At 34.1% G+C, this 26,417-nt stretch overlaps 2 protein-coding genes and 1 long non-coding RNA gene across 4 annotated transcripts; all 3 read right to left on the minus strand.

Moving 5' to 3' along the window:
• Positions 1 to 4,825: 4,825 nt before the first annotated feature.
• LOC139845474 (uncharacterized) lies at positions 4,826 to 10,611 on the minus strand. Its single transcript, XR_011758338.1, has 5 exons — positions 10,513 to 10,611; positions 8,340 to 8,540; positions 5,846 to 6,100; positions 5,521 to 5,666; positions 4,826 to 5,441 (listed from the first exon to the last, which is right to left on the minus strand). It is a non-coding gene; the product is annotated as an uncharacterized lncRNA (long non-coding RNA).
• Positions 10,612 to 17,849: 7,238 nt separating this feature from the next.
• On the minus strand, positions 17,850 to 21,415 carry LOC139839723 (glycolate oxidase 1-like). Of its 2 annotated transcripts, XM_071829859.1 has the most exons (9): positions 21,279 to 21,415; positions 20,655 to 20,832; positions 20,385 to 20,556; positions 20,216 to 20,293; positions 19,936 to 20,127; positions 19,350 to 19,482; positions 19,162 to 19,262; positions 18,974 to 19,078; positions 17,850 to 18,270 (listed from the first exon to the last, which is right to left on the minus strand). In XM_071829859.1, exons 2-9 carry the CDS (start codon positions 20,789 to 20,791, stop codon positions 18,079 to 18,081), a joined length of 1,110 nt encoding a protein of 369 aa, XP_071685960.1. In that variant the 5' UTR covers positions 20,792 to 20,832; positions 21,279 to 21,415; the 3' UTR covers positions 17,850 to 18,078. The 2 variants fall into 2 exon arrangements, with proteins under 2 accessions (XP_071685960.1, XP_071685961.1); XM_071829860.1 differs by lacking the exons at positions 20,655 to 20,832; positions 21,279 to 21,415 and having other exon boundaries at positions 20,381 to 20,552.
• A 462-nt stretch (positions 21,416 to 21,877) lies between these two features.
• On the minus strand, positions 21,878 to 25,024 carry LOC139842822 (uncharacterized). The gene is made up of 4 exons (XM_071832925.1): positions 24,661 to 25,024; positions 22,952 to 23,299; positions 22,301 to 22,714; positions 21,878 to 22,228 (listed from the first exon to the last, which is right to left on the minus strand). Exons 1-4 carry the CDS (start codon positions 24,976 to 24,978, stop codon positions 21,878 to 21,880), a joined length of 1,431 nt encoding a protein of 476 aa, XP_071689026.1. The 5' UTR covers positions 24,979 to 25,024.
• Positions 25,025 to 26,417: the final 1,393 nt, after the last annotated feature.

Genomic DNA, 26,417 nt, shown 5'->3' on the forward strand with positions numbered 1-26,417 from the left:
ATGAAGGAAGCAGAAAGTGAGGCCGAAAGCCCGTTTTTGATCTCGACACAAAACCGAGAGATCGCTGTGTAGGTAGTCCGGTTGCATTTAGAGATTTTGCCAGAGGGATGGTTGCATATACTTCCCCGGGAGATCTCTTTCCGGAAAGTAAAACCTCTACTGAAAGTGAGAGGGCTTGCTTAGATTTAAAATTATAGGGTTTGTTTTGCAAGTATCTAGTTTTTGAGGGGCCAGCTTGTAGCTTTTTGTGTATGTATAATTTGAAGCTCAGCTTGGTTCCCAGTTACCATCTGGGTACAATCGTGAAAGAGCGAAGTACATATGTTTTTAGCAGCATGTTTAAAGTTATATACTCGTCTAATATTGTTCTCATAAATAAATATGAATGGCAATATACTCTCATGTTTATACTTAATCTCTTTTGTTTATATTTGTCCTTAACTTTAATTCAATTTAACTTAGAGTTGACAAAACGATTGATATACGTAGTAGTAAATTAAAGCCAAATGAGTCCCAAAGAAATTAAATTTCCTTTGCAAATCCTTTAGCAGTTTCTGTGAAGATAAAATAATTATTTACCGTTTACACATATACGGAGTAACAATTTCCAAAGTATTTAATATTTAATATATTGATCGCATTTTGCGCATGACGGCGCGAAATTCGTTACCTAAAAAAGATTTGGGCAATATCGGTTTTATCCTTATTTAATTATTATCACGAACCCCATTATTTGGGAGGTAGGTAACAGCATATTATCCACAGTTCAAAACTTCAAATTCACTTTGTTAACAATTCAACACAGAGCGTGTCATTAACGTTTTTGAAAATGGACACTGAAATCGACGGTCCATCAACACCGTCTCAAAATTGATTTCGGTGTCCATTTATTGAAATCTAGAAATGGACGCCGAAAATCATTTATTTTTTCTTTTTTCAAAATTATCTTTTTATTGGTTACTCACTAGTTCTTTGAAAAATGCACACCGACCCTCATTCACTTTATCAATATTATTTAAGTCTTTTTTAAACTTAGAGATTGATTGATACCGAAATAGACCATCACGACACCTAATACTCTTATACACCACCAAAAATTCGTTAGTAAAACTATTTTCAACCTTGTCTGTGATATCACGGGCAATTAGTGCACATTTTGGTTAAAAAGTGTAAATTGTCTGTGATTAGGCGATGCCAGTTTCTAACATTTTATGACCATCTTGTCAGTTTTTTGTGTCGGATATTGGGTAGAGTGATGTGATAAAATCTGATTGAAAATTTGAGTGAAAAAAACAAATTAATTATAAAAAATATATATTTATTAAATTGGGAAATAAAATGTGATTTGTTGTTGCAGGAATATACGCCTCCCTCCTTCCTCGTCACTTTCTTGACAAACGCTGTTTTGCGTTTTTTCTGCCGCCCCTTTAATCGTGTTTCTTTTCGTTAAAACTGCTCCATGTCATCGGTGACGCACCGATATAAATGGTCTAATGTACGCATATTATATAGTACACGTTGCACATTCGATACTTGACATAAGTGCTACATGTGTTCGATTTTCTCATATGTGTGACTGATTTTGTCAAGCATCACAATTGTTTCAAGTTTCAACCATACATTTTTTGAACCAAAGTTTGTCAACAATACATGTTAGTTAAAAACTTAAAATAAAGATGAAAGTTGTACATTAAAAATATACTTTTAAGATTATAAAATACTTAATGATTAAAAAAAATAATAATAACACACTTTAATTAATGGGCCTGGGTATGGGCCTAAGTAATCTGATACGGGGTATTTGTCGTATAAATTATAATTATAATTATAATTATAATTATTATAATAATTATAATTATAATTATAATACTAAATTAAATCGTGATATTTAATTGACATATTACTGGCAATAGTATAATACGGAGTACTCCGTAATACTCCGTAGTATAGTATAGTACTACGTGTTTATAATATTAATTAAAGAAATGGACTTTAAAAAAGGTCAAATAACGCTGTTTGCTAGGTCTTAAAATTTGATTTCGATAAGCTACTTACTCAGTAGTCACGAACTACACTATGGCTAATCAGATTTCTTAAAATAGGAATTTATATGTATAAGGAGTAACTATAATTATAAGCAACCATATATGAATGATATGTTGACCGCATATATTTATAGTCACTGAGTCTCAAGTAGTCAAGTAGCACAACTTTCGTAGACATGTTAATAAAATTGAAATTCAGCAGTATATGATATTATATTATATGCCAGAGGCATACGAGTTCCGAGGTACTACGTTAAATTAAGACGAGTTTATACAGGAGTATAATAATTTTAGTTGTATTATGGTGGTAATATAATTTTCTCGACTTTTTTAATATAAGCATCAAAATATTACTCTACTGGGTGCAAAATTTGTTTGATGCATGTATTATTGTAAAAATCATTTCCGTATATTGGTGTTTAAACATGCACACTGACACTGTACTGTCTACTCTTTCTAACTATGTTTTGACGTTTAGAGGAGCCTTTACACATTTACTTATGCTCACTGACTTAGCAGACAACCTACGTTTTCGATACCATGGTAACTGCTTGCTATGCAATACAAATGACAAATGTATATGCAATTGCTATTTAAGGTTGCAAATCAATGAATTAATGTATAAGGCATATGCTTCTTATATATCCCAACTACCGGGTCTTGCGTGCACATACGTACAAGTAAAATAGTAACTGAAAACCTACTTCGATGGTGTATGTATCATTTGCAATGTAGATAAACGACAAATGCCATTGGTATAGTTCAACAATAAATGTCAATAATATTGATCAAACAATCATCATATGGTTGTGGTACTATACCATTAACCATCTATGGTTGTAGTCATCGACTCATCGCTATGCTTGAAGTGCCTATTCGAAGATATTCTTAAAGCGTTAACTAATGCACCTCGACAAACATGTAGGACCTACTAGATGCACAAACATAATGCATGTATAATCGGTGAGAAATTAGACTGACCAAGGAACATGCCAGGTTTTGAAACATTAGTCATGTGTGAAACTCGTGCATACCTAGCAAGCAAGTGAAGTGATTCGAATTAAGCAACAAAATCTTCTCTCAATTAAACAACGCATATAATCATAATGACGTTTCCTATTCAACCTTTCCAAGGTGTATACGTATACGTATTCAATATCCCCGGCCATATAATACTTTAGATATAAAAAAAAAATTACTTAAGATGTCGAGGCTAAGCACGTGTCAAGACGAAAGACATGATGGGCCCACAATTCATAATGACGTGGAAAGAAAATTACCCGGATTACAAGTTCCTTTTTCATACGTGTGGTCTTCCAATTGGTCCAAAATCGTCCACCTCAGCTACATGTAGAAAACATCACTCTATACCTCACCCACATGAGTTACATCTTCATATATATATATATATATATATATATATATATATATATATATATATATATATATATATATATATATATATATATATATAATAAATCATCATACAATAAAGTAACAGAGAAAGGATCCCGAATTAAAATAATGAAGCGTGTTCTAACCTTGTAGCAGGTGGCATGTCCAGAACCAGGTATAAGTATATGGTCAAAACCATATGATACGTGGTCTAAAAACAATAAATAAAGAAATATATAATACAAATTTCAAAACCCAACAGAAATAAAAATCTTCAAGTATCTATTGCCAGCCTGCAAAGTACAATCAAGATTAATGGTTATGTTTATATTGGGTATTAAGTGCTAATAGCCAACTCACTGAAGACCAAACTAGCAATTGACATAATAAGACGATAGATTACATATCTTAAGGAGCATGATTGTATTTTTAATCAAGACGTAAATCTGGAAGATGCAAAAAAAGAAAACAAGTGATAAATAATAAAATAGAAAAACTTGTTGATTACTGAAAATCAACAAAGTGTATATATAGTTCAAGAGTCCTTGTCTAGAGGCGGTTAAACGTTTATCATTGATGCAGGAACGCCACAATGCCAAAAAAAATGTATTTATTTCGAGACAACAACATCATATATTAATTTGACTAATTTAGTCAAACACGAAATAGGACTTTGTCTTTGCGGCTAGCGGTGACAAGTCCAGACAGGCAGAATTTCAGGAGGGGACATGGGGGCCATGTGTAGGCCATGTGAAATTTGCTGTAAATAGAAGGAAATCTGATCCTTTCCAGAAATAGAAAGAAGTCTAAAGAAGTCAAAAGTCAATGCATTCCCAGGATCCGGCAAAGCATATAATCTATCATATGCGGAAACATATACTATATATAACTATTTAATTTCTTAATTTATAAATATCCAACATTATTTACTCACACGGATCTTCTATCTTGTGGAATTGGGTATTGTTGTTGTTGTTGTTGTTGTGATCTTCTATCTATAATATGATATATCTGTCGCAATATATAGTTTAATAATGTCTATTTATATAGCGACTGCGTGTCCGATGATGCAGACAACACGCATCGACTCATCTTTATTTTGACTGTAAATGAACTAGAATAACTTAACTATTAATCAAATATATAACTGACCTTCTACTGGCAAAGGGGTCAGGGTGGGTCAGTATGAGTTACGGGTCAAAACGGCTTTGGGTTGAAATGGGTCATGGGTCAAACGTGTCAAATTTTCAAAGGGTCCAAATGGGTCAGGTTTTTTTTTTTTTTTTTTTTTTTTTTGATTAGCCTGGGTTTCCTCCTCGCTATGCGAGTCGACTATATCCCAGGGCGACTACCCGCTTTGCGGGCAGCCTGGAGTCATCGCGGGTGAACCTCCGTGGCCAAGATGGGGTTTTCAAATGGGTCAGGTTGGGTCTTGGGTTACGGGTCGAAACGGGTAATGGGTCCAAACAGGTCATATACTTTTAGTTGGGCCCCACGGCTTATATACTATACATGAAATTATTACACATCAACGATACGATTTATATAGTCATGCCCACGACTAATCAGTTGGGCCCCACAGCTTACGCGTGAAATGGTCCCAACAGAGATCCTCTGTAAGGGACTCAAGGGAGGCTTGTCAAGTGACATGTGGAACGTACTTGAGGGGACCTACAATAAAATAGTAAGGGAATATTCCAAAGCCTCTCCAACTTTATACATATTTAGGCAGGAAAACAGCAAAACTTGAACCGCCTGCAGAACATGCAAGCGATCAAAAATTAATTTTTAATAATGGTCTTTAACATACGTATATGACCAAACTAGTTCAATGAATCAGCCACAGTTTTTTATATATGTAAACAACCTAAATTTGTGCAGTATAACATGAGTACCTAACGTTATTGTGAGTAATTTATGTTTGAAAGGATATCAGTGTTACCCTTTCGACTTCTCCTTAGCATACCCATATGATGTTCTCAAAAGTTGTCATATTATAATCTGGATAAGAAACAATCAATATTTTCCTGAATTTGTCATTAACTTGATCTGAATAAAAACATATGTTTAGGAAACTCACGTGCAAAAACGAAAGACATTGTAGGCCCCAAATTGCTGATAACGTGTAGAGAGGATTTGCCTGGTATTTGAGTTCCCCATTTTTATATTATTGAACAATGTCCACGTCAGTTATCTGGGATGGGTGAACGGCAATATATGCGCCATCTGCAACAGTGGCATTTCATATATGATAAGATTAAAGAAATGAAACAGTGAGTTGGTCATGAGCCACAAACTGACAATTTATGGTAGGATGACCTTTTACCTGTGACTTGTCTAGGACAAGGTATTATACTATATACTATACTATTTGTATTAATAATTCAAGAGATATGTGGTCTAACCGCATAGGACGGCAATCATGTAGTTTTTAAAATCACAGCTGCCGCAACACAAGGATAAAGAACCAACCCTTGTTTTTAAATTTGAATGTATCTACTGCCAGTTGCCAATTATGTGGGACTTTATTAGAGTAATTAGTCATTATAGACACAAATGATTTCCTTCCTTCGTAAACAGCCCATTTTTGGACGGGAAAAACTTAAAGCGAAAATCCTTTGATCTATCACTCCTTTTCCATTCATCTCCTTTCCTTTCCACTGTGGAAAAAACTCAAAAATGAGTGCTTGCCACTAAATGAAAACAGTGAACCTAGTTACTTAACAAAGTGCTTGCCTCAAAATAATTGAGGATAAAAGTTCTATTTTCATATGTCTAAATTTACTCCTAGAAATTTTAGACTTCATAAATATTTATAGAAACCACTTACGCCCCTGTTTACCTCAACGGGATTGGGTAATGTTGTTGTTATTTACGCCTCTGTTTAGTCATATGTATAATCCTTTCTTAGACATACAACTAATAGAGGATACTGAACAAAATATAACTAATTTCAAGGTTGCAAATCCAGAAGATGTACCACTAGCTCAAGAAGTGGAAGGTGAGTAACCGATTGGTTAATCTTGTTCAGACCAACATTGACTAGTGATGTCAAAACTGGGTTTGAAGTTATTTTACTTAATACTATAGACACTCATTAAAACAAATGCTCTGATATAACAATACGAAAATTTTCTTGGAAAATGATAATTGTTAAAAGAAACTATTTGAAAGGAGAACATTACAAAGAAGTAATATACAAAACTTATAAGTTAAATACAAACAACTGCTTACTTGCAAAACTTGACAATTTTAACAGCAGACTTAAAAAAAAGGGGAGTGGGGCCATTGTAACCCACGTGAAGTATTCAAAGGCAACAACAGGAAATCAAATTCTTTCTAAATATAGAATATAGAAGTCCTCAGATGTATAAGTCAGTTAAATCCCAGGATTTTCAGAAGGCACGATCTTTGAAACTGAAAGCAAAACAACTTCATCATACACTTCTTTATTATTAAACATCTAGCAAAAATTATTCAAAAATAAAAGGTGTTAAAAATGATAAATAGTTTCATAAATAATGGTATACCTATTAATTTAGTCACCATGTGGCCTATGTTGCCTAACAACATCTGTCCAATCAATGGCGAACCTAGGATTGGTAGTCACTAGTATCACTGGTGAATAATCCAAAAAATTTCTACTAGATGCCTTATTTCAATGGTGTCACTCAAAAAATTTTACACTATCTACTGGTGTCACTAGTTAAAAACCCAAAAAAAATTTCACTACATCACGTATTTCAGTGGTGTCCCGTGCAACCACGTGGACTAAACGACATCCGCCCCCTGTGTCCAATAGTTTAAGTAAGCTCCTTCATTTATGACATAATAATCACAGTGTATAAAAATCAAAAATAAAGAGTTTAAGTATCAACCTAATATTAAAAATCTAACTTACTTATATATGAAATAATTAGGTAAGCGTATTTAATCAACTGTTTAAATGGTTAATATGAACATAATCTCACCATCACCGTTGATTAAATGGGTGATGACGTATATTTGTCTCTATCCAATTTTTAAACCATCGATTTGAATTTTAAATTACTAATTTAAATTTCAACCATTAATTAGAATCAAAACCTTAAATATTACTCTCTAGTTATTTGTGTATCTCCTAATTAATTATTTGACTCCCTCCTCATTATTATTTATTACTAAATATTAATTAAGTATAAAATTATAATTGTTGATATTAATCCACAATGTCACGGGTATAAACTAGTACTAGTATCATTATAAAAGAACGAACGATGGATCTACACGAAAGTGGTTTATATTTAGAGAAGTAGGAAAGATGACAAAAAAGTATTTTAAAGCTCACCTCACACAAATGACATCATTATATAAAACTTAGCTGTAAGACTCGGCCAGGTTTGTTAAAGCTCATCACTAAGTAATACTCAATTTGAAGATAAAGATGTGTATATTTGCATCAATATTAACAAAAAAAAGACGTAGATATGCATAACATGAAAGCATTTATAAAGAAAGCAACATTCTATAAGTCACCTGTGCAAACGTATATATAAAACTTAGCTGTAAGACTCGGCCAGGTTTGTTTTTTAATTGATTTAGATAACGTACAGAACAATAACAACGGTGCCCCTTAACTTCTTCAAGAGACATAGCTATCCATTCAACATCCCCAAACAATTTCTCAAGTTAAAAATTGGACGCGGAAACAAAACAAAATTGAAATTATAAAGTCACTCAATTTACCTAATTTCAGGTGCCTCAATACAAATCAAAAGCAGATATTGAGGATACACGTGTGAAATTAGGAAGACATAATAGGTCCATAGTTGATAGTTCATAATGGGCTTGGAAACGGAGGCTACCTCATTCATAACTGACATTTTCATGTATAATTCTTAAGAAATAAATTAAACGAACCTTTTTTTATTGTGAAAGATGGAACATACTGCTGCTGACATGTATCAACCGCAGACTCATAAATGCTCAGCTGTGGATGTCTGGGACCAGGTATAAGCATGTCTTTTAACATAATATGTGATCCAACATTAGTGGAAACTAATGCATATTATGTATCCCAAACCGCTTCTTAGACCAGAAACATGCACCACTTCTGTCAGTCTGCCAAATCAGATCATGAGTACCGTATGTTAGTTGATATTGGCGAATCCAGGATGAAAACCCAATGGGGTCCTAAAATTTTTTAATCAAAGCTATTTATATTTGAAGGGCACTTTAGTGGTTGTTTACTTCCAAAAAAAACATAAAATTTTAAAATATATAGGGTCCTATAGTTAAATCTAATGGTATCATATATAATTTGAAGAGTGCATAGTATAAATTTTTTTCACACTAGTGGGGTCATAGGACCCCACCCCTAATAGACTCCATTTGCCCCCCGAGACCAAGTTAATTATCAATAATTCACTATTAATCAGGGTGGTATAAATCAGTTTAGCTTTTGTCTGTATCAGTTTTTATCAATGACCATCATTTTAAGTCATGAGCACTAAAACTAACCATCTAGATGCTAGAATAATAAATAAGTGACTCAGTATAAACGAAGTCGACAACAGATCCACAACCCCTGAATACAGCCGCACCCCAAACAATGTGAGTTTGGACCCACATTTCTACATTAACAGCCGTAAGAAATATCATTTTCAAGAAATAGACATTCCACAATCAGCATGATCTATTAGAGGACCTACATGAGATTCAAGCAGACCAGCTGTAGAACATGTAAGCAACGTAAACCTAGCATCATTAAAAAACGATCATACACCACTTGTGCATTAACAAACTATCTATTCTATAAAGCAACCAGAAGTTCTATATTCTACACACCCATAATCCATGCAGTACTATAATCTGGAACTTGTAATTTGTGACCCATTCATGATTAAAATATGCATATAATGATTGCAATGGTGCCCTTTCATCTCCTCCAGGGTCAGCATTCTTTCAACATACTAAAACATTACATACACTATGATATTTTCTAGAAAATTGATGTTGACTTGGTTCCGTCATGAAAATGTCTCAACTAGGTGGTCGATTTTGAGCCGAAACAAAAACAAACGTCATGTTTACATGTATGCCGCCACAAAAGATGTCTTAGGCCAACAATTCGTAATGACATAGACAGAAAAACTATCTACCTGCATCTGAGTTCCCTAGGCTATTTTCATATTTAAATCAAAGAAAACAAATAGAAAAATACATCACACACGAATGCTAGTGTACGTATGCCATAGGTCAGGATCAAGTATAAGTACATATCTAGATCATAGAGTCTGCAGTACACAGGGAGCTCAGGTTAATTTCAATGCATCAACTTCAAGTGAGAATCCTTTAAAGATTAAATGGTTTCAACAATTGTGAGGTACAAGTCTTCTTCCTTTCATGTCATTTTGTGTTATGTTATTTCACCATTCAAACTTCGAACAAAAACAACAATAATCAAAGAAGATGTGGAATATCAATTCTTAATCCGATCATTCACTGAATCTTTGTAATTGTGCAACCTTCAACTTTCAAGAACCACATTTTTGGGCTTATATGAATAATGAAACACTTTTTGGTCCTTCACACGCTTATTTAATACAATGACATTTGTAACGAGGTACTATAACAAGTACGGAGTAGCTTATTATCAATCATTGAGATAATCATATAGAGTCGAAAAATAAGGTCTAATATGACTATATGAGTATGAAAAGATATTGGCAAAATTACTTATTATAACACTTTTATCACTCAAATATAAAGGTAGTCATAATTTAATTATAATATATACTTGAAGAAAAAAATTTCACCCTATACCACTATAATTGCATCCAAAATTGGGGAATGTAGAATGATTCAAAAAAAAAAAAAAAAAAAAAAAAAAAAAAAAAAAAAAAACGAATTCTCAAAACAAATAGGCGTCCGATTTATGTGAAGCTGATGCCGATTCGCGAAACAGCAGTATGTGATGATTCTGCTAAGTGAACAAAGCTTGATAATTAGGGTTTTTACAACACTTGTGACATGTAAGCAATCAATAAACACAATTTAGAAATAGGATATAAATGTAATTAGGTTAACTTACTCGATAAATCGTTATCTCTATAATGAATAAGCCGGTATGATTTACAGGAATCACGTCGATAACGTTCGGTGTTTTCTGGAGCGAATCGTATAAGCGATGTATCACCATCAACAACTCGCGTTAGCAAACTGGTGACACTTTTGTCACCTGTACATAGCTCATTAGCTTGTATTCACTAACATCTGTTGCTATTTTCCGACAATACCCCTAATTAACTCTAGTGAGAAATTTGTTTTTGCGTCACAAGTTCAACTGACGAAACTGACTGACGCCTCGTTAGACTTAGTTAATTTTCGTCAGTTTTGTTCATGTAATCTGACGGAGGTAAGTAACGCATGATTAGTAATGGTCTTATGTTTAATGCCGGAAGTTGGGAGGATGCTTAACTTAAACCATACTAGAATAGATTATTTTAATTTAATTTCAATTTTTATTTTCAAATTAAAAGTATTCCACTTCTTTCTCTTCATTTCATTTTCTTTAGTTTTTAATAAAACTCTTGAACACAATGTTAAAGTTAGTAAAAATAAATATTGACATCAAATTTTTAAAAATGCAGTTAATTCAATAAGTTTATAGATTTATAGATTCAAATATAATAAGTTTATCTTTAATGTTAATAATAATAACTAGTTTTTGAACGCTCGTTTCACGTCGGGGATTCGGTTTTCAATGTATTTTATTGCGTTTAGTTTGTAATATTATTCCGTGGCTAATGATGATGTCGTTGAAGCGCAACTCGAGTCGAACTAAAAAGTATAACCCATGAAAAATTTAAATGTTATTTTAAATTAACAATATATGTGCATATCCGCGTTTCGCTATGAAATTTTCGACTTTCAAAAATTTAACGCAAAATCAACATGTATGAAAAGTACCTCAAATATTTAACATTTTTTAAAAAGCGTCCGTTTTGCGTATAGTTAGTGACATTGTGTTTGTAAAATTATTTCGAGTTTAAAGATGGTGTCGGAAAAATTTAACTCGTTGCGAGCTAGAATATATGACCCTTTGAATATTTGGGTGGAGTTTATTTAAGATTTTTTATGAAAATGGTTATTTGACAGTTTACCCCCTATTTGGGGGGTCGTTTTGAATTTTTGAAAAAAGTGTAGAGGGCTTTGTTGGTGTAATGAAATTTAGTATAAAAAAAAAAGTGAAATGACGAAAATACCCCTAGTTACTATTCACCATTTTTGTCTGTTAGATAATAACTAGTTGTGGCGCCCTCGCGATGCGGCGGAAGAACGTTAGCTAAATTCGATTATGAAAAGTATAAAAAAAAAATAGAAGCAAATGACATAAACTGAAATGGGTAAAAAAAAAAACTCAAAGTATAAAAAAAATAAAATAATAACAATAACATAAAAATAACAATTATATTAATAGTAGCAACATTAACGATTTGTAATAAGTGAAAAGTTATGTGGTTGATTATTAGTAAATGGAATGTTATGTGTTTGATTTCTAATAAACGTAAAGTTAAACCATAATGATAATAATGGCTGTGGTTGAATTACGGAAGATTGAAAGTTTGTTGTAAAATTATAGAAACCATAAAGTTCATTATTTATAAGGTTTTACCTTTTAGTAAATAGGTATAGTATAATTATGTGGTCGATTTATAATGAATGAGAAGTTTTATGTTTAAATTATAAAATGTGAAAAGTTTGTGGTAAGTTTATAAAAGCTATAAAGTTAACTATTATGTAACAACCCAAACCAAACCACGACAATTCCCGTTAAATTTTACAACAAAAAAAAAATTTCTGGTGCAGTTCAATTGCGCGGCGCGCCAGGTGGGTGCGCGGCGCGCCAAACCACCTGGACAGCCCGCTGTCCCCGGAAGTCAATTTAACGAAAATGTTCGACTAGTTCCCGACATTTTTAGCCAAAACGCTTTCAACCATGAATTCATATATATAAAACTAGCACGTTTAATTAATAAAATTAAGTTTACGGAGTGGGTCCGACATCGACCCATATTACCACCTTAAGTACCAAAAATACAATTTTCGACTTTAAGATTTAAATACAAAACAAAGCCGAGCATGGCGATCGGGAATACACTACCCAATCCTAAACAATCCAAAGCAAGTCACTAAAGCAACTATGCAAGTCTTCTAGTCCTCGCGCTTACCCGAGCCACCATCCGCATGCAATCTATAAAAAGAGTCAACAACGAGAGGGTAAGCTAATGCTTAGTGAATGATAATATACTACATACATATATATGTATAAAATGGACACGCCACAAAACAACAATTACCGCATACCGAGGCATCCATATATAAAGCACTACACTAAGCATACCGTACGATCTCTAAGCAACGAGCTAAAGATACAACAACAATATAAGTTCACCAACGACGATGTGAACAACGCCAAATAGCTACACCCGGAGGGTTAGCTACAACACAACAATACATTAATATATAACAATATAAACGAACAAGGTTAACACCTTAACCCAATACCGAGAACCAAGTACCACAATGAAGATTGGCCGAACTACACGAGCCTTAGTAATCCGAAACCACACGAGATTACTATCTTCACAACATCGAGGTTGGCCGAACTACACGAGCCTTAGTAATCCGAAACCACACGAGATTACTACCTCAATAAGATGACCGAACTACACGAGTCACCATGAATCCGAACTACACGAGATTCATTTCCACAATACAATAAGATGACCGAAACCACACGCGTCATCGTGAATCCGAATACACACGCGATTCACTTCTCAATATTATACCCTTCGCCATTGGGGTTATATCAACCACATCACAACCACGTGTGATAATGTATACGCGAACGAGTACTTCGCCAAAGATGGTCAACCAAAACGCACAACAGTGCCAATTGGACTCATACAAAAGTCCATCAAATCCATCTATATGTGAAGTGAGCTCTATAGCCGAGAATCACTTCACCCGACCCGCACCCATCCTACACATACATATGCACATAGGATATTATCACTCACCTTGAAGTCTTGAAGAATGCTTCCAAGTAAACCGCAACTCGCCAATGGAAAATACCTATTCCATTATCACCATTACAACAATACACTTAGAGTGGATTCACAAATCAACCCAATTCGACACTTAGTGCAAATTTGACCCAAATGCACTTCCAAGCACAAACCGTGCCCAAAACTAACCAATAATCACTAACACAAGTGAGAATGGTCCTAATACGCCAATTAAACCCGAACTCAAGTGTTAAACACGTGTCATACCCATTTTGACACTTAAACTCTAATTTTGACCCATTAAGTCAAAATCTCACCATTTACAAGTTTTGACACCAAAACACATTTAACTTGGTTTTATACTTCAACTTAATCCATTTCAAGTTTATAAACCGCATTAAATCGCCAATTGGGTCATAATCACCACCAAACCCTAATTTGACCCAAAGTCAAAGTTAGTCAACAAAATAACCTTAAATGGGTTTCAATACTTTCATAATCACTAACTTAAGTGATTAAACTCAATTTCAAGTCCTAAACATGGCCAATTAGTTCACCAACCCAAAATCCACCAACAATTAACAATAAACCCAATTACTAGCATCACTAAACCCATTTCATCATCTAAAAGGGTTTTTCATCAAACTAACTCAAACCCTAACTTGAATATCAAATCAAATAGATGAAATTCGGAGTTTGAGCTTACCAATACTACCACAACGTAGCTAGGAACGAAAGGAACAACTTTAGAACTCGAGCTTTTGATCCAAACGGCCTCCTTCTTCTCCAAAATCCCAAATCTCTCTCTAGAATCTCTCTCTCTCTCTCTCTCTCTCTAGATAGTTGGGAGTGATGGATGGATGTGAATATCATCCAAAACTGATCCAAACCAGCTAATATGGCTCACAAATCCGGCCCCAAGTGAAATTACCCAATTGCCCTTCATTTAAAACAATTAAAAAAGAAGAAGAGGGCTGTCTGCGCGATTTGGCGCGGCGCGCCCCAGACCCGCGCGGCGCGCAAGTAGCCAGTTTCAGATTCTTTTACCTTTTCAATTACATAACAATATTCAACGAAGCCCGTTCTCGAATGTCATAAGTACACAAGTATACAAGATAAATATTCGGGTCTTACATATTATAAAAGGTGTGGTTGAATTTTTTTTTTTAAAAAAAAAATTTTGTTGTAATTTTGTAAACCTTATGAACTTCACTATTCATTTTCCCTATTACTTTTGGATATATAAAATATAGAATAATAATAATAATAATAATAATAATAATAATAATAATAATAATAATAATAATAATAATAAAAAAATAATAATGAATAATTATTAGATAGTAAAAATTGTGTGGCGGGTTTATAATGAGTGAGAGGTTTTGTGTGTGAGGAGTTTGTGGTAAATTTGTGAAAACTATAAAGTTAAGTGTTAGTTAGGGTGAGGTTGAATTGTAAAAAAGGAAAAGTTTGTTGTAAGTTTGTAAAGCCTATTAAGTTTACTATTTATTTGGGATTTCTCATTTAGATATATAGATATAATAATAATAATAATAATAATAATAATAATAATAATAATAATAATAATAATAATAATAATATACTGGCATGCTTTTCCCGTCTAGTTATGATAATAAATAACTTAGTCCAAAGTGTTGCAAAAACTCTTGATTTATTAGAAACCCAGCTACCCAGTTGTGTCCGAGCGAAAAATATCATGGTGTGTGTTTGCTAATGTCATCTTCATCCAACTAACTACAAACCAATGTGGCATGTATCAATTTTGCTAATATCATGGTGTGGTCGATTGGTCGTACATATAAATTTTTGTTTGATTAGTTATTATGATGTTTTTTTTAAGGCAAACACACATACACCCTACACGATTTATTCACGAATATTATTTACAAATGTTCATCGTTGGACTCAAACTCACAACCTCTTGGCTGGAGGGATTTCCCGATACCGCTATTCCAATGTGTTTTTGGCAGTTTTTGTGATAATTAGCAATAAAGGCTATCATATAAATTTTTAAAATGTGCCAATGTGGTTTAATATTGTAGTGGTAATATTGAATATTCAACTTTGATAGTTTTTCTATTTCTGATATCTATAATGTTGATGCTACTAATAATAATAATAATAACATGTTTATTCACATAATTTTAAATGAAGTATATGTTGGTCCATAATTAAGCAACCTAGAACTTTTTAGAAGATCAATTGAACAAAATAACAATAAAGTTATAAAGTGCAGAATCAATTAATCTATTCAATTATAAATAACACAGAAAAGAATGAACAAATAGAGAATATTATTAGTATTGAATTGGCGAATTTGAATGAATTACAAGTTCCCTATTTATAGATTTGAGAAACACGCTTCTCAAATCTTCGAAGATCTATTCCATAACAAACTATTCGTATAACAAGAAAACAAGATAATATCAAATCTCTCTATAATCTTCTCTCAGAAATCAGAGATATTCGCTTTGATGGAATCTCTTCATTCTTATCTTTATGGATTTCACGCGTATTTGAATTAGTCTTTATCTCTTATCTTCATCAGTAGAATTTGTGTTATCTGTTGAGCAGAGTATGTGTTCTTCAATCTTCCAGACTCTAATTGTACAGATTTTAATTTTACAGATTCAAAACCTTTTAGCTAAGACTTCTTTAACTCATCAAATTCACATATTTCCTAACAGTATACAAAAATTAGAACCAGTTTGCCAAATTACTCTACAAATTAAGGTTTTAATGTTCATAAATATAAAATATCAACATATATATTTTGTGTTAATGGTCTATTTAAATGAAGTAAAAAATGAAATCATAATATTATCGTCTATAAGATTGTACTATTAGTTGTAACAAAATACAAATCAACATGGTAAGGTCATTGATCATCACCGTATATCTTATGTTTCTCATGACTGTAGGTATTTGCCAATTCCCTTCTTCATGATTTAAGTTTTTCGAATTTTTAGCGAGTAGCATTATATAGTTACAAAGGAAAGTACAAAAAAGAAGCTTATACTTTATCCCTTTTAATCTAACTGCTGCCTATTCATTTTGAATTCAAAATTTTGTAAATTTAAGTTATTTAAATCATCTCTCACATATATATTACTCCTATATTATATCATACTATCAGTTAATATTTCCTGCATAGAGACCAGCTGGTTAAAGTATCTAACAAACTTTTGGCAGTTGGTTACTAGCTTTGATAGATAATATGTTGTTTAATTTCGACTGGCTAGTAGATTTATTGTTAGCCACTTCAAGAGTTATGTGATTTTTGACGCATATGATACTATTCATGTATTCAACATATGCAGGTACAGAGTTGCTTATGGCTCAAAAAGTTTGTACTGCTAATCATATGTTGCCCCTTTGTGAACATCCTGCATGTATACTACTATGTCGTGAAAAACATGGGTCTAGTGCCGTTGGACAATGCAAAAGCCCATTCGTTTGCCATTGTTATTTTCGATGTCCGCCAAAGAAGAGGGATGGTAAAACTTCAGAAGTATCTCCCTTACCATCATCCCACTATAATATTCCCTGACCCTTATCTAATTAATAATCATAGCTTGTAAAGGTTAATCTCGATCAATGAGTCCTACTAAGATTCCTTAACTTAAAGGGTGGTTTGTAGTTATTATACATATTTGGCTAATCTACCTGGATTTTAGGTTATAAAGATTCTATAAATAAAGTTTATAGCTACTATACATACTGTCATGTGCTTAGAATATGCTGATATATACCAAGTGTTATCGACTTATTGTTGTGTTGAAAGAGCAAAATGTGCTACTAGTACACCAAAATCGTGTGATCTTTGCATCTCACTATCAATTATTAATAAAATTAACTGTAAGGTGTTGTAACATTGGTGGTGACCTGACTTCCCATAAGGGAGGTCAGGAGTTCAATTCCCATTTGCTGCATAAATCTCTCCCTTGTGGTTACCCGCCCATTTCATCGGTCTCGGATGTTCCAGACGTCTATGCGTTTGAGCATCACCCGAGGGGATTTTACCACACACGATGCCCGTATAAATTCGTCGTGGGGTTTCCTCCCGAGGGGTGGTAGGACTGTAAATGGTTCGTCCAAGGAAATTATTGGGTGGATGGGTTGTCGTTAAAAAAAACATTCGGACAGTATAAAACAAATATTAAAGAGACAATTCATCTTGTTATTGTTCAATATCTTGTGGATGCATCTGTAGTCTAAACGATTGTAGTTGTGTCATTTAAGTTGATACAGTATATTTATAAAAATATCGGATTAACATAGAGTAGATTTTATCATCCTGTTTTGTATCAATGTAAGTATAGTTTCTTATGTCAAATTGTGATATCACGTTATAATCAAATGATGCTCAAAATTTAGGTAATGTATCCATGCGACTTTATTATTCCGAAACAGGAAATTTGAAATACACGAACAAATAAATTTGAAACTATAGGAGTTTCCCATAGGCATTCGGGAATGATTTTGCAACTGTAACACAGTCCTATTCCTTTTACATTGTCATCGAAATCATAAACGTTTCTGATTTAGATGAATATATTGATTGATTATAATCTGGGTGCTGGACGAGAAAGAGGTGCATCCCATTCGGTCACAATATGGTTACGAGTGATCTGTTTGAGTGAAGTGCAACCACTTAACGCCATCGTTAGCTCAAATTCTTCACGTAACATTTGAAGTACCTTTTTCACTCCTGCTTCTCCTTCTGCAGCTAAGGAAAACACCACTGGCCGCCCGATCTAAAATCGAATTTAGATTAGTTTAGTTAGTTATCTAAATAAACTTTTTCTCTATTGCTAAGATACAACAATAACAATAAAAATATTTTTTTAAATGCAAAAAGGATCATCTAATACAAAGAAATTTGCTAAGTAGTTTTTAGTTTGCGTTCACACTGCAAGGCCCCTCACCTTTGCCTCACTTTACAAAACAACCCCTCAACTTTACCTCTTTTCAGGGGTAAAAAATGTAAATATACAATTTTATTAAAATAAAAGAAACTACTTCCACCCGAATTTTTAGCGGGTCCTATCTTTTCGCTCGGCGCGATTTAAATTTTTCCGAGCCCACCGTTCAACTCAAAAAAAACTCACGAACACAACGGGACTAAGTATGCGCGAAACGAACACTTAAAAAAAAAACGGACTATATTCAATACATATACACACCTATAACACGCTCCGTTAACTATGAATACGCAACTCAAAGGCCCCGCAGCATCGCACGGGCTCATTTTTCTAGTATATAACTAAGACATTCATTCTTATGTTTAACTTTTAAGGTAAAAGATTCATTTCATTTATCAAAGGGTCATTGATCTAGCGGTATCGAGGTGCACCTCTGAGGTCCTGGAGAGGATATTATGTATATATTCGTGTAAAAAATCGTGTTGGGTGTGTGCGTTTGACTTTAAAAGAAAAAATTCATTTCATCTGGACTTACAAATATGCCTGAAGCTCCAAGAGCCAGAGCCTTAAAAACATCTGTCCCACGGCGGACCCCACCATCTAAGAACACAGGAACACGGCCTTGTGCCGCTTTAACAACCTGCAGCAAAAGTTAGGCAACCTCAAAAAAGTCGTTGTAAGGTACGAAATAGTTGAATTATAAGGTATGGAAAAGTTAGATACCTCTTCTAGAGCCATGATGGTGGCAGGTACATAGTCGAGTTGGCGAGCTCCATGATTAGATACGATAATACCCGCTGCGCCTGCTTGAATTGCCAACCTTGCTGTTCGATTGATAAATAGAAGATGTTACAGAACATTAATTATAAAGATATAAATTTTATTTTCTGAAAAGTTTTCATCGTTCGTACTGTCTTCAGCAGTAATCACGCCCTTAACCAGGATTGGCAGGGTGGTGATGGTCTGCAGCCACTTCACATCCTTCCAGCTCAAGGTGCGGTCAATCTGACCAGCAACATAGGAAGCTAAACCGGAGTCACTAGCCTGCATTTCAAACAACACAATTAGAAACAGGTTCAACCATCTTAAGATAGCCCTAGTGGTTGGGGCCCTGATCTCCATACAAGAGGTCACGGGTTCAAATGTCAGATGTCACTAGCAACATATTTTGGGATAGAAACGGTCACGGAATAACCCAGTTAGACCGCGTACATCTGAGTGAAAAATACGTAATACTCCCCATCCCCGCATAGCTGAACAGGAAAAACCATATCCGTTTAGTTAGAAACATTATGTAGAAGTCTAGATGGTAGAGTTTCGATGTGTATTTGCTTCATGTAGTTGTAGGACATTATGAGGCCTTTAGATAAACAAGATTAACGTAACTTTTGATTATTGGACCGTTGGACCTCAAAGTTAAAAAAATCAGATAATCAGTTTCAAAACGTAAATCCAAATTTCCCCTAAGGGCTTCTTTAAAAGTTATGTTTGACTCACCTCATCCATTTTCCCGAGGTCCAAACCCTCAAAGTTCTTCAATGTCAAAAATGGAGGTAAAGTGAATCTGTTCTTGATGTCGGCTTCTCTACGTCCAAGCCTTGGTGTATCGACCGTAAGAGCAATAGCCTTGAAACCTGCTCTTTCGGCTCTTCTCACAAGTTGAGCCACAACATTCCTATCCTTATACACCTAATATCCGGAATACACGTTCATCTCTTATTATTAGTAACAACATGATTAACGTAAGATCTGAAAAGATGAACATGTTTAAGCTTACGTAGAGCTGGAAGAAACGGATTCCAGGTCCTGTCGAAGCAACTTCCTCAACACTAGATGTTGCCCATGAAGACAATGTCTATAATAAGAAACATTAATTATTAATAATAAGAAAGAAACAAACATATGTGAATTCGCTTGGAAAATCATGTACGATTGGACATACAAACCATGATAGTTCCAGCTGAGGATGCAGCTCTTGCTGTTGCATACTCCCCTTCAGGATGAGCCATTTTCTGCATAGCTGTGGGCGCGATCATAATAGGCATCGATATTTTGAATCCTAAAATTGCGGTAGTCATGTCTATTTTGCTAACATCAATAAGAATGCGTGGCCTAAACCTGTTTAATTTAACAAACAATATGCTGTCATGAATCAAAACAGAACAGATAAAAGATTTAATCTTTTGTATCCAATAGTCGATATAAAATGGACCTACAAGATTCTTGCAAAGGCGTTTCTGTTCTCCTCTAGAGTCCATTGGTCTTCAGCACCAGAAGCGTAGTAGTCGTAGATCATTTTAGGCAACTTTTCTTTGGCGATTGCCTGATACTCGGTCACATTGGTTACCTCCATCTTTATTGTCTATTCCAAAAATCCCTTCAAGAATCTTAATACTAATACAAGAGTAACAAAAATTAGATTGTTATGTTCATAGCAATAGGATCAAGTTAATATATATCCAATTGAGCTCTGACCCACATCAAGTTGAGGCTAATATATGATATTTATATACTTATAAACTATCTATATCATTGGTTCAATAACAGAAATGGAGTGATTGGAGGGACGGGTTTGAACAGAGATGAAAAAGCATACCTTTTTGGCAGTTAGTATTTCTGTTTCTATTGAAAAGAGTGATCAAAACCAAGTGGAGAACAAGTATAGATAAGCAACAAAAGTAAAAAATAAAAATAAAAAATAAAAGGACAAAAACAGCTTAAAGATAATATAGAGTAGAATGTGCAACAGATTACTTAGCATAAATTACAAATTAAATAAGAAAAAGGAATGAAGACAAAAACAAGAGATGGATAATTGGAGGTAAGGGATCAATACCAACCCATTTAAAGAGAGGCATTTGGGTGTGTTTCATCCACATGCTTAAATGTGTTTTTCATAGTTTTTCTTCATTATCATCTTCCTAAAAATGAAAGACTAAAAGGGTGGGTGACATCAAGAATTTGAAGTCTTTTTTCCTTAAAGTCTCAATCTTTCATTCTTTTTCTGTCAAAATATAAATGGGTGAATGTCAGATTTTGATGATAAATTGGTATACAGCTTAACTCAGCTTTAGCAAATTAGAAGTGGAAGACAACAATTCTGTGGCTAAATTTACATTGAAGAAGATGAATGTATGTATTACATATATAAAATTCAGGCAACTTGTATAAAATGGCAGACATATAAATGATGATTGTTAAATCCTAATAAATATAGTCATGAGACAAATATGAACAATCATCAATGTAATATGTCTTAGATAATTTCTCATTATACCTAAGATAATTTATGATCAATAGTTCACCAAAAGATACATATATCATATAATGCAAGCACAGCAAGAAAACGATCTAAAAATATAACCGTTACGACTAAGCGTAACAATCTTTAGTTACAGAAAAACACATCTAAGTGTTTTATGTTAATATGCTGCTAGCTCTAGTCTTCAACCCCAAATTTCTTCCTTAAATATTGAACAAAGTCAAAGACTTTTTGTAAATCAGGAAGAGTGTTAGAGACGCTCTCCTTGTTCTGAATGCATCTTTTCGTCCACGCAATTAATTTCGGGCACTCATGATCAAAGTCGAATTTCCCATATGTTTCATAAGCTTGAAACCACGAATAAAACGGAATCAAAGATACATCAAGGTACCCGAAACTTTCACCTCCAAAGTAGGGTTTGTCTCCAAGTTCTTTTTCGAACAATTTAATGCAATCCATAAACTCTTTCCGGGAAGCTTCGTGTTCTTCCCCTTTTAGAGTGCACAAATTTCTCCCAATTTGGTATAGCTACAATTTTATAAAATAATAATAAGTTTATAAAAGATTAATTAATGACAAATCGAGACACCATGAACGTACCTTCTTGTCGATAAAGTTAGCCCAAAACCTTGCACGAGCTTTATCATAAGGATGAGAAGGAAACAACGGAGCTTTATCGTTCCAAACCTCGTCAATATATTCGACGATAATGCTAGACTCACAGATGGGCTTGCCATTGTGGATGAGAACTGGGATTTGCTTATGGATCGGGTTCGAGTCCAAAAGAAGCTGGCTTTTGTTTCTTAAATCTTGTTCTTGGTAGTCATATGGAATACACTTTTCAGCAAGAGCTATTCTGACCCTCATACCATATATACTAGTCCAGTAATCAAGTAAAATCACTTGTTTTGGTACTGGTGTTGTGTTGTTGCTCATATTCACAACAGTTTTGTGTTTGTGTAGGTGGTTATGGATGGTGGTTGAGGTGTACACGCTGGCAGTGTGTAGATATAGTATTGGATATCACCATGTGGTAATGTCTTTTTAAGTGGTTGAAAGAAAATGAATATTAACCTGTTTAATAATTTATTAAAATCTCACATAAAAGTACATGTAAGAAATGGCAATCTGAAAATGTAAACATACAAGAAATACACTCGAAGTACAACAAATGCGAGTACAAGTGCGACGAACTTTATTAACAGAAAAACACATTTAAGTATTCTCCTCGCCCGTACGTCATGGTTCTTAATCATCGACTCCAAACTTCTTCCTCATAAGTTGAACAAATTCTAAGATCTTTTGCCCATCCGGGAGAGTTTTAGACACACTCTCCTTGTTCTGAACGCACCTTTTGAACCAGTTCATTAATTTCGGGCACTCTTGTTCAAAGTTGATTTTCCCATAGGTCGCATAGGCTTCGAACCATGAACAAAATGGGACCAAAGATATGTCAAGGTACCCGAAACATTGACCTCCAAAGTAAGGTTTGTCTCCAAGCTCTCCTTCAAGCAATTTAAGGCAATCTATGTACTCCTGCCTTGATGCTTCGTGTTCTTCCCCTTTTGTTAAGTACAAATTCCTCCCTATCATGTATAGCTACACATTTCCGTACACCAAGTTAGATATAAAAATTACATAAGCACCTACTACATTCTTATCAATTAAGAGGGAGTTATAAGTCATAATTACAATCTAAAAAAAAGGGGTCATCTTATTCGGTTGCAGAAAGACTTCAAGTTGACCTGATATACTGATCCCCTCGGGAGTCAGGATATACAAGATTTTGACAAACATTGAGCTGTTTGACTGACTACAAAAAATGACACCATTAAGTACAAAGATCTCTCTTGAATTAGTGGTTAATTAAAAATTATAGGACTAATCCACTATTAATGTGTGCAAATAGTACCCTTAAAAAAGAAGAAAGTCCCTTGCTTGAGACAAGAATCCCAATTTATAACTACACCATAATTTCCACATATAAGGTAAAAAATTGTAAGAGTAAACAAATTTTGAAGAAGAAAAAGTCAATACAAGAAGCCACTAAAAACATGATTCATGACCAACATATTATGTACTATCTGCAATTTCTAATTTGGTCAACAAAAAAATAGACAAATCATACCCTCTATGTCATAAAACGGGTATGAAATGATGATCCTGATTGATTCTTGAATCGTGAAACACTTTCCTAATTAAGTATTTCGACCCTAACAAGCCTCGGGTTGCACGAAATCTTAATTGGGATAAGACAAGAACGCAATTTGATTCTAGGCAAGAAGAGATCAAATTATATTATTAATGAGAATGTTATTTGTTTTCTGTAATTGTTCATATGAAATGCAGCCAAAACGAATATGAATATTCTGTTAATTTGGCGGTTGAAAAAGAAGGGGCGAACTTCATTTTGGCAGGAAAATTGGTTGACCAAAAGTCATACCGTTTGGCGGGAAAGCAACTTTTCGATATAGACTATAGTGCCTTTTCGGTTGAGGTTTCGGGCGCTGCCCCAAGAAGCCAGGGGCGCACCCCATAACCCCAGCCATTTTTATGATAGTATCTAATCAACTCTTACGGGCATGCACTTCACACTCTCCAAACCCGTCATTAAGTGTGACTAAATAACTTTGCTTTTCAAATAAACCTAATTACCTTGTTAGATGACACTAAAATCACTAACACTCTATGTGAAATGCCTTAAATACCCTACAATCACTAGAAATTTCTAGAAATCGTGCACAACATATAGTTCATAAGCAAATAGGAAGAACAAATCTATAGGTTAGTCAAAATTATTCAACACACACTTTCAGTTGATGTGAGATAACCAAAATCAAACCTTTGTGGTTATTTTAAGAAGAATAACAACAGCCCAAATATAAACCATTAACGTGCATCCTTGCATATAAAAGTTCACTAAAGTAAAAAAATGAAAAAGTCAAGAAAAGTAAAGGTACCTTTTTATCAATAAAATCAGCCCAAAACCTAGCAGCAGCTTTATCGTAAGGATCAGAAGGAAACAATGGAGCTTTATCATTCCAAACTTCATCAATATACTCAACAATGATTCTAGATTCACAGATGGGTTTGCCGTTATGGATGAGAACCGGTATTTTTTTGTGAACCGGGTTCGATTCCAAAAGAAGCTGGCTTTTGTTTCTTAAATCTTGTTCACTGTATTCATATGAAATACCCTTTTCAGCAAGAGCAATCCTTACCCTCATACCAAACATACTTGCCCAGAAATCAAGTAGAAGCACTTCTTGTTTTGCCATTTCTATTTTGTTCTGTTTGTTCTTGTTGGTGGTGGAGCTTTAAAGAAGAGTGGGGGAATTGGGATGGTGAAATACTTTAATACTGATACTGATGTTTTCCAAGGGTATAATAGTCATTCACATGATATGATTTTTATTCATGGTTACTTTCGAGACGCATCGGTTTTAACTTTAATTTTGGAATTTGGAATTGGAATTTGAAATTTCAGAGCCGACCGTTAAACCATTAGAAATAACTAGTTATCGAAACCTCGCTTGGCACCGGAGGTTCGGTTTTCAATGTATTTTATTGCGTTTAGTAAAATTATTTTGTGGCTAACGATGATGTCGTTGAAGCGCAACTCGAGTCGAACTAACAGGTATAACCCGTGAGAGATTTAAATGTTATTTTAAATTAACAATACATGTGCATCTCCGCGTTTCGCTATGGAATTGTCGACTTTTAAAAATTTAACGCAAAATCAACGTGTATGAAAAGTACCCCAAATATTTAGCGTTTTTTAAAAAGCGTCCGTTTTGCGTATAGCTAGTGACATTGTGTTCATAAAATTATTTCGAGTTTAACGATGGTGTCGGAAAAATTTAACTCGTTGCGAGCGAGAAGATATGACCCGTTGAATATTTGGGTGGAGTTTATTTAAGATTTTTTATGAAAATGGTTATTTGACACTTTACCCCCTGTTTGGGGGGTCGATTTAAATTTTTCAAAAAAGTGTGGGCGGCCTTGTTGGTAAAATGATATTTAGTTAAAATTAAAAAAAAATATGAAAAGTCGAAAATGCCCCTGATTACTATTCATAACTTTTGTCTATTAGTTAATATGTAAATATATATAACTAAATTTATCTTTTTTAGAAAAATTTACGTGAGCTTTTTTCTTTTCTTAAATAACGCTAACCGACTAACTTGTATAGAAATGAAAACGTAACCGAAAGATATAAAGCGGTAGCATAGAGGCTCGAACCTAGAAAGCATAAATGACGAAGACAAAATTGCGCCGTTGGTCCTAGTGGTTTGCTCAAAATTACGTATTTGGCGTATACTTTTTTTCGACGTCGTTGGTCCGTGTTGTTTGAGATTTCAACACGTTTGGTCCCTCATACGAACGGCTGTTAAAACTGATTCGTTAACTGGTATCACATGCAATGACCATTTAACGTGTACCACTCCGTACAAAATCCCTCGCAACTTGTAACTAAACAATCACAATATTTCCTACCTTTCCGACCAAACTTTACCGGAATGTATATGTTATCAACCTCGAGATTATTACCCTTATTACCAACCGAGATAACCTTTTACTTAGCCCTCTTTTTAGCCGACCACTTTGACTTTATATCTTCAAAATTGGTAATAGACTTCCTAAACCCAACGTGTTGTAGCCTATTTCCAACCTCCTCATTGGGTTCGTTTTGTTGTCCAGTACCCACATCAGACCC

The sequence above is a fragment of the Rutidosis leptorrhynchoides genome, chromosome 4 (genome assembly GCF_046630445.1).
Source record: "Rutidosis leptorrhynchoides isolate AG116_Rl617_1_P2 chromosome 4, CSIRO_AGI_Rlap_v1, whole genome shotgun sequence".
Taxonomy (NCBI): Eukaryota; Viridiplantae; Streptophyta; class Magnoliopsida; order Asterales; family Asteraceae; genus Rutidosis; species Rutidosis leptorrhynchoides.

Bases quoted from the DNA above. Each gene is read 5' to 3' on its own strand.
- LOC139839723 (XM_071829859.1), bottom strand. From the start codon at position 20,791: ATGGAGGTAACCAATGTGACCGAGTATCAGGCAATCGCCAAAGAAAAG. The intron at 19,263-19,349 runs GTACGAACGATG...TCAATCGAACAG, and splicing joins CGTGATTACTGCTGAAGACA to CAAGGTTGGCAATTCAAGCA. The intron at 19,079-19,161 runs GTATCTAACTTT...CTTTTGCTGCAG, and splicing joins CCATCATGGCTCTAGAAGAG to GTTGTTAAAGCGGCACAAGG.
- LOC139842822 (XM_071832925.1), bottom strand. From the start codon at position 24,978: ATGGCAAAACAAGAAGTGCTTCTACTTGATTTCTGGGCAAGTATGTTT. The intron at 23,300-24,660 runs GTACCTTTACTT...GGAAATGTGTAG, and splicing joins CTGATTTTATTGATAAAAAG to CTATACATGATAGGGAGGAA. The intron at 22,715-22,951 runs TAAGAACCATGA...TGATATCCAATA, and splicing joins AGAAGTTTGGAGTCGATGAT to CTATATCTACACACTGCCAG.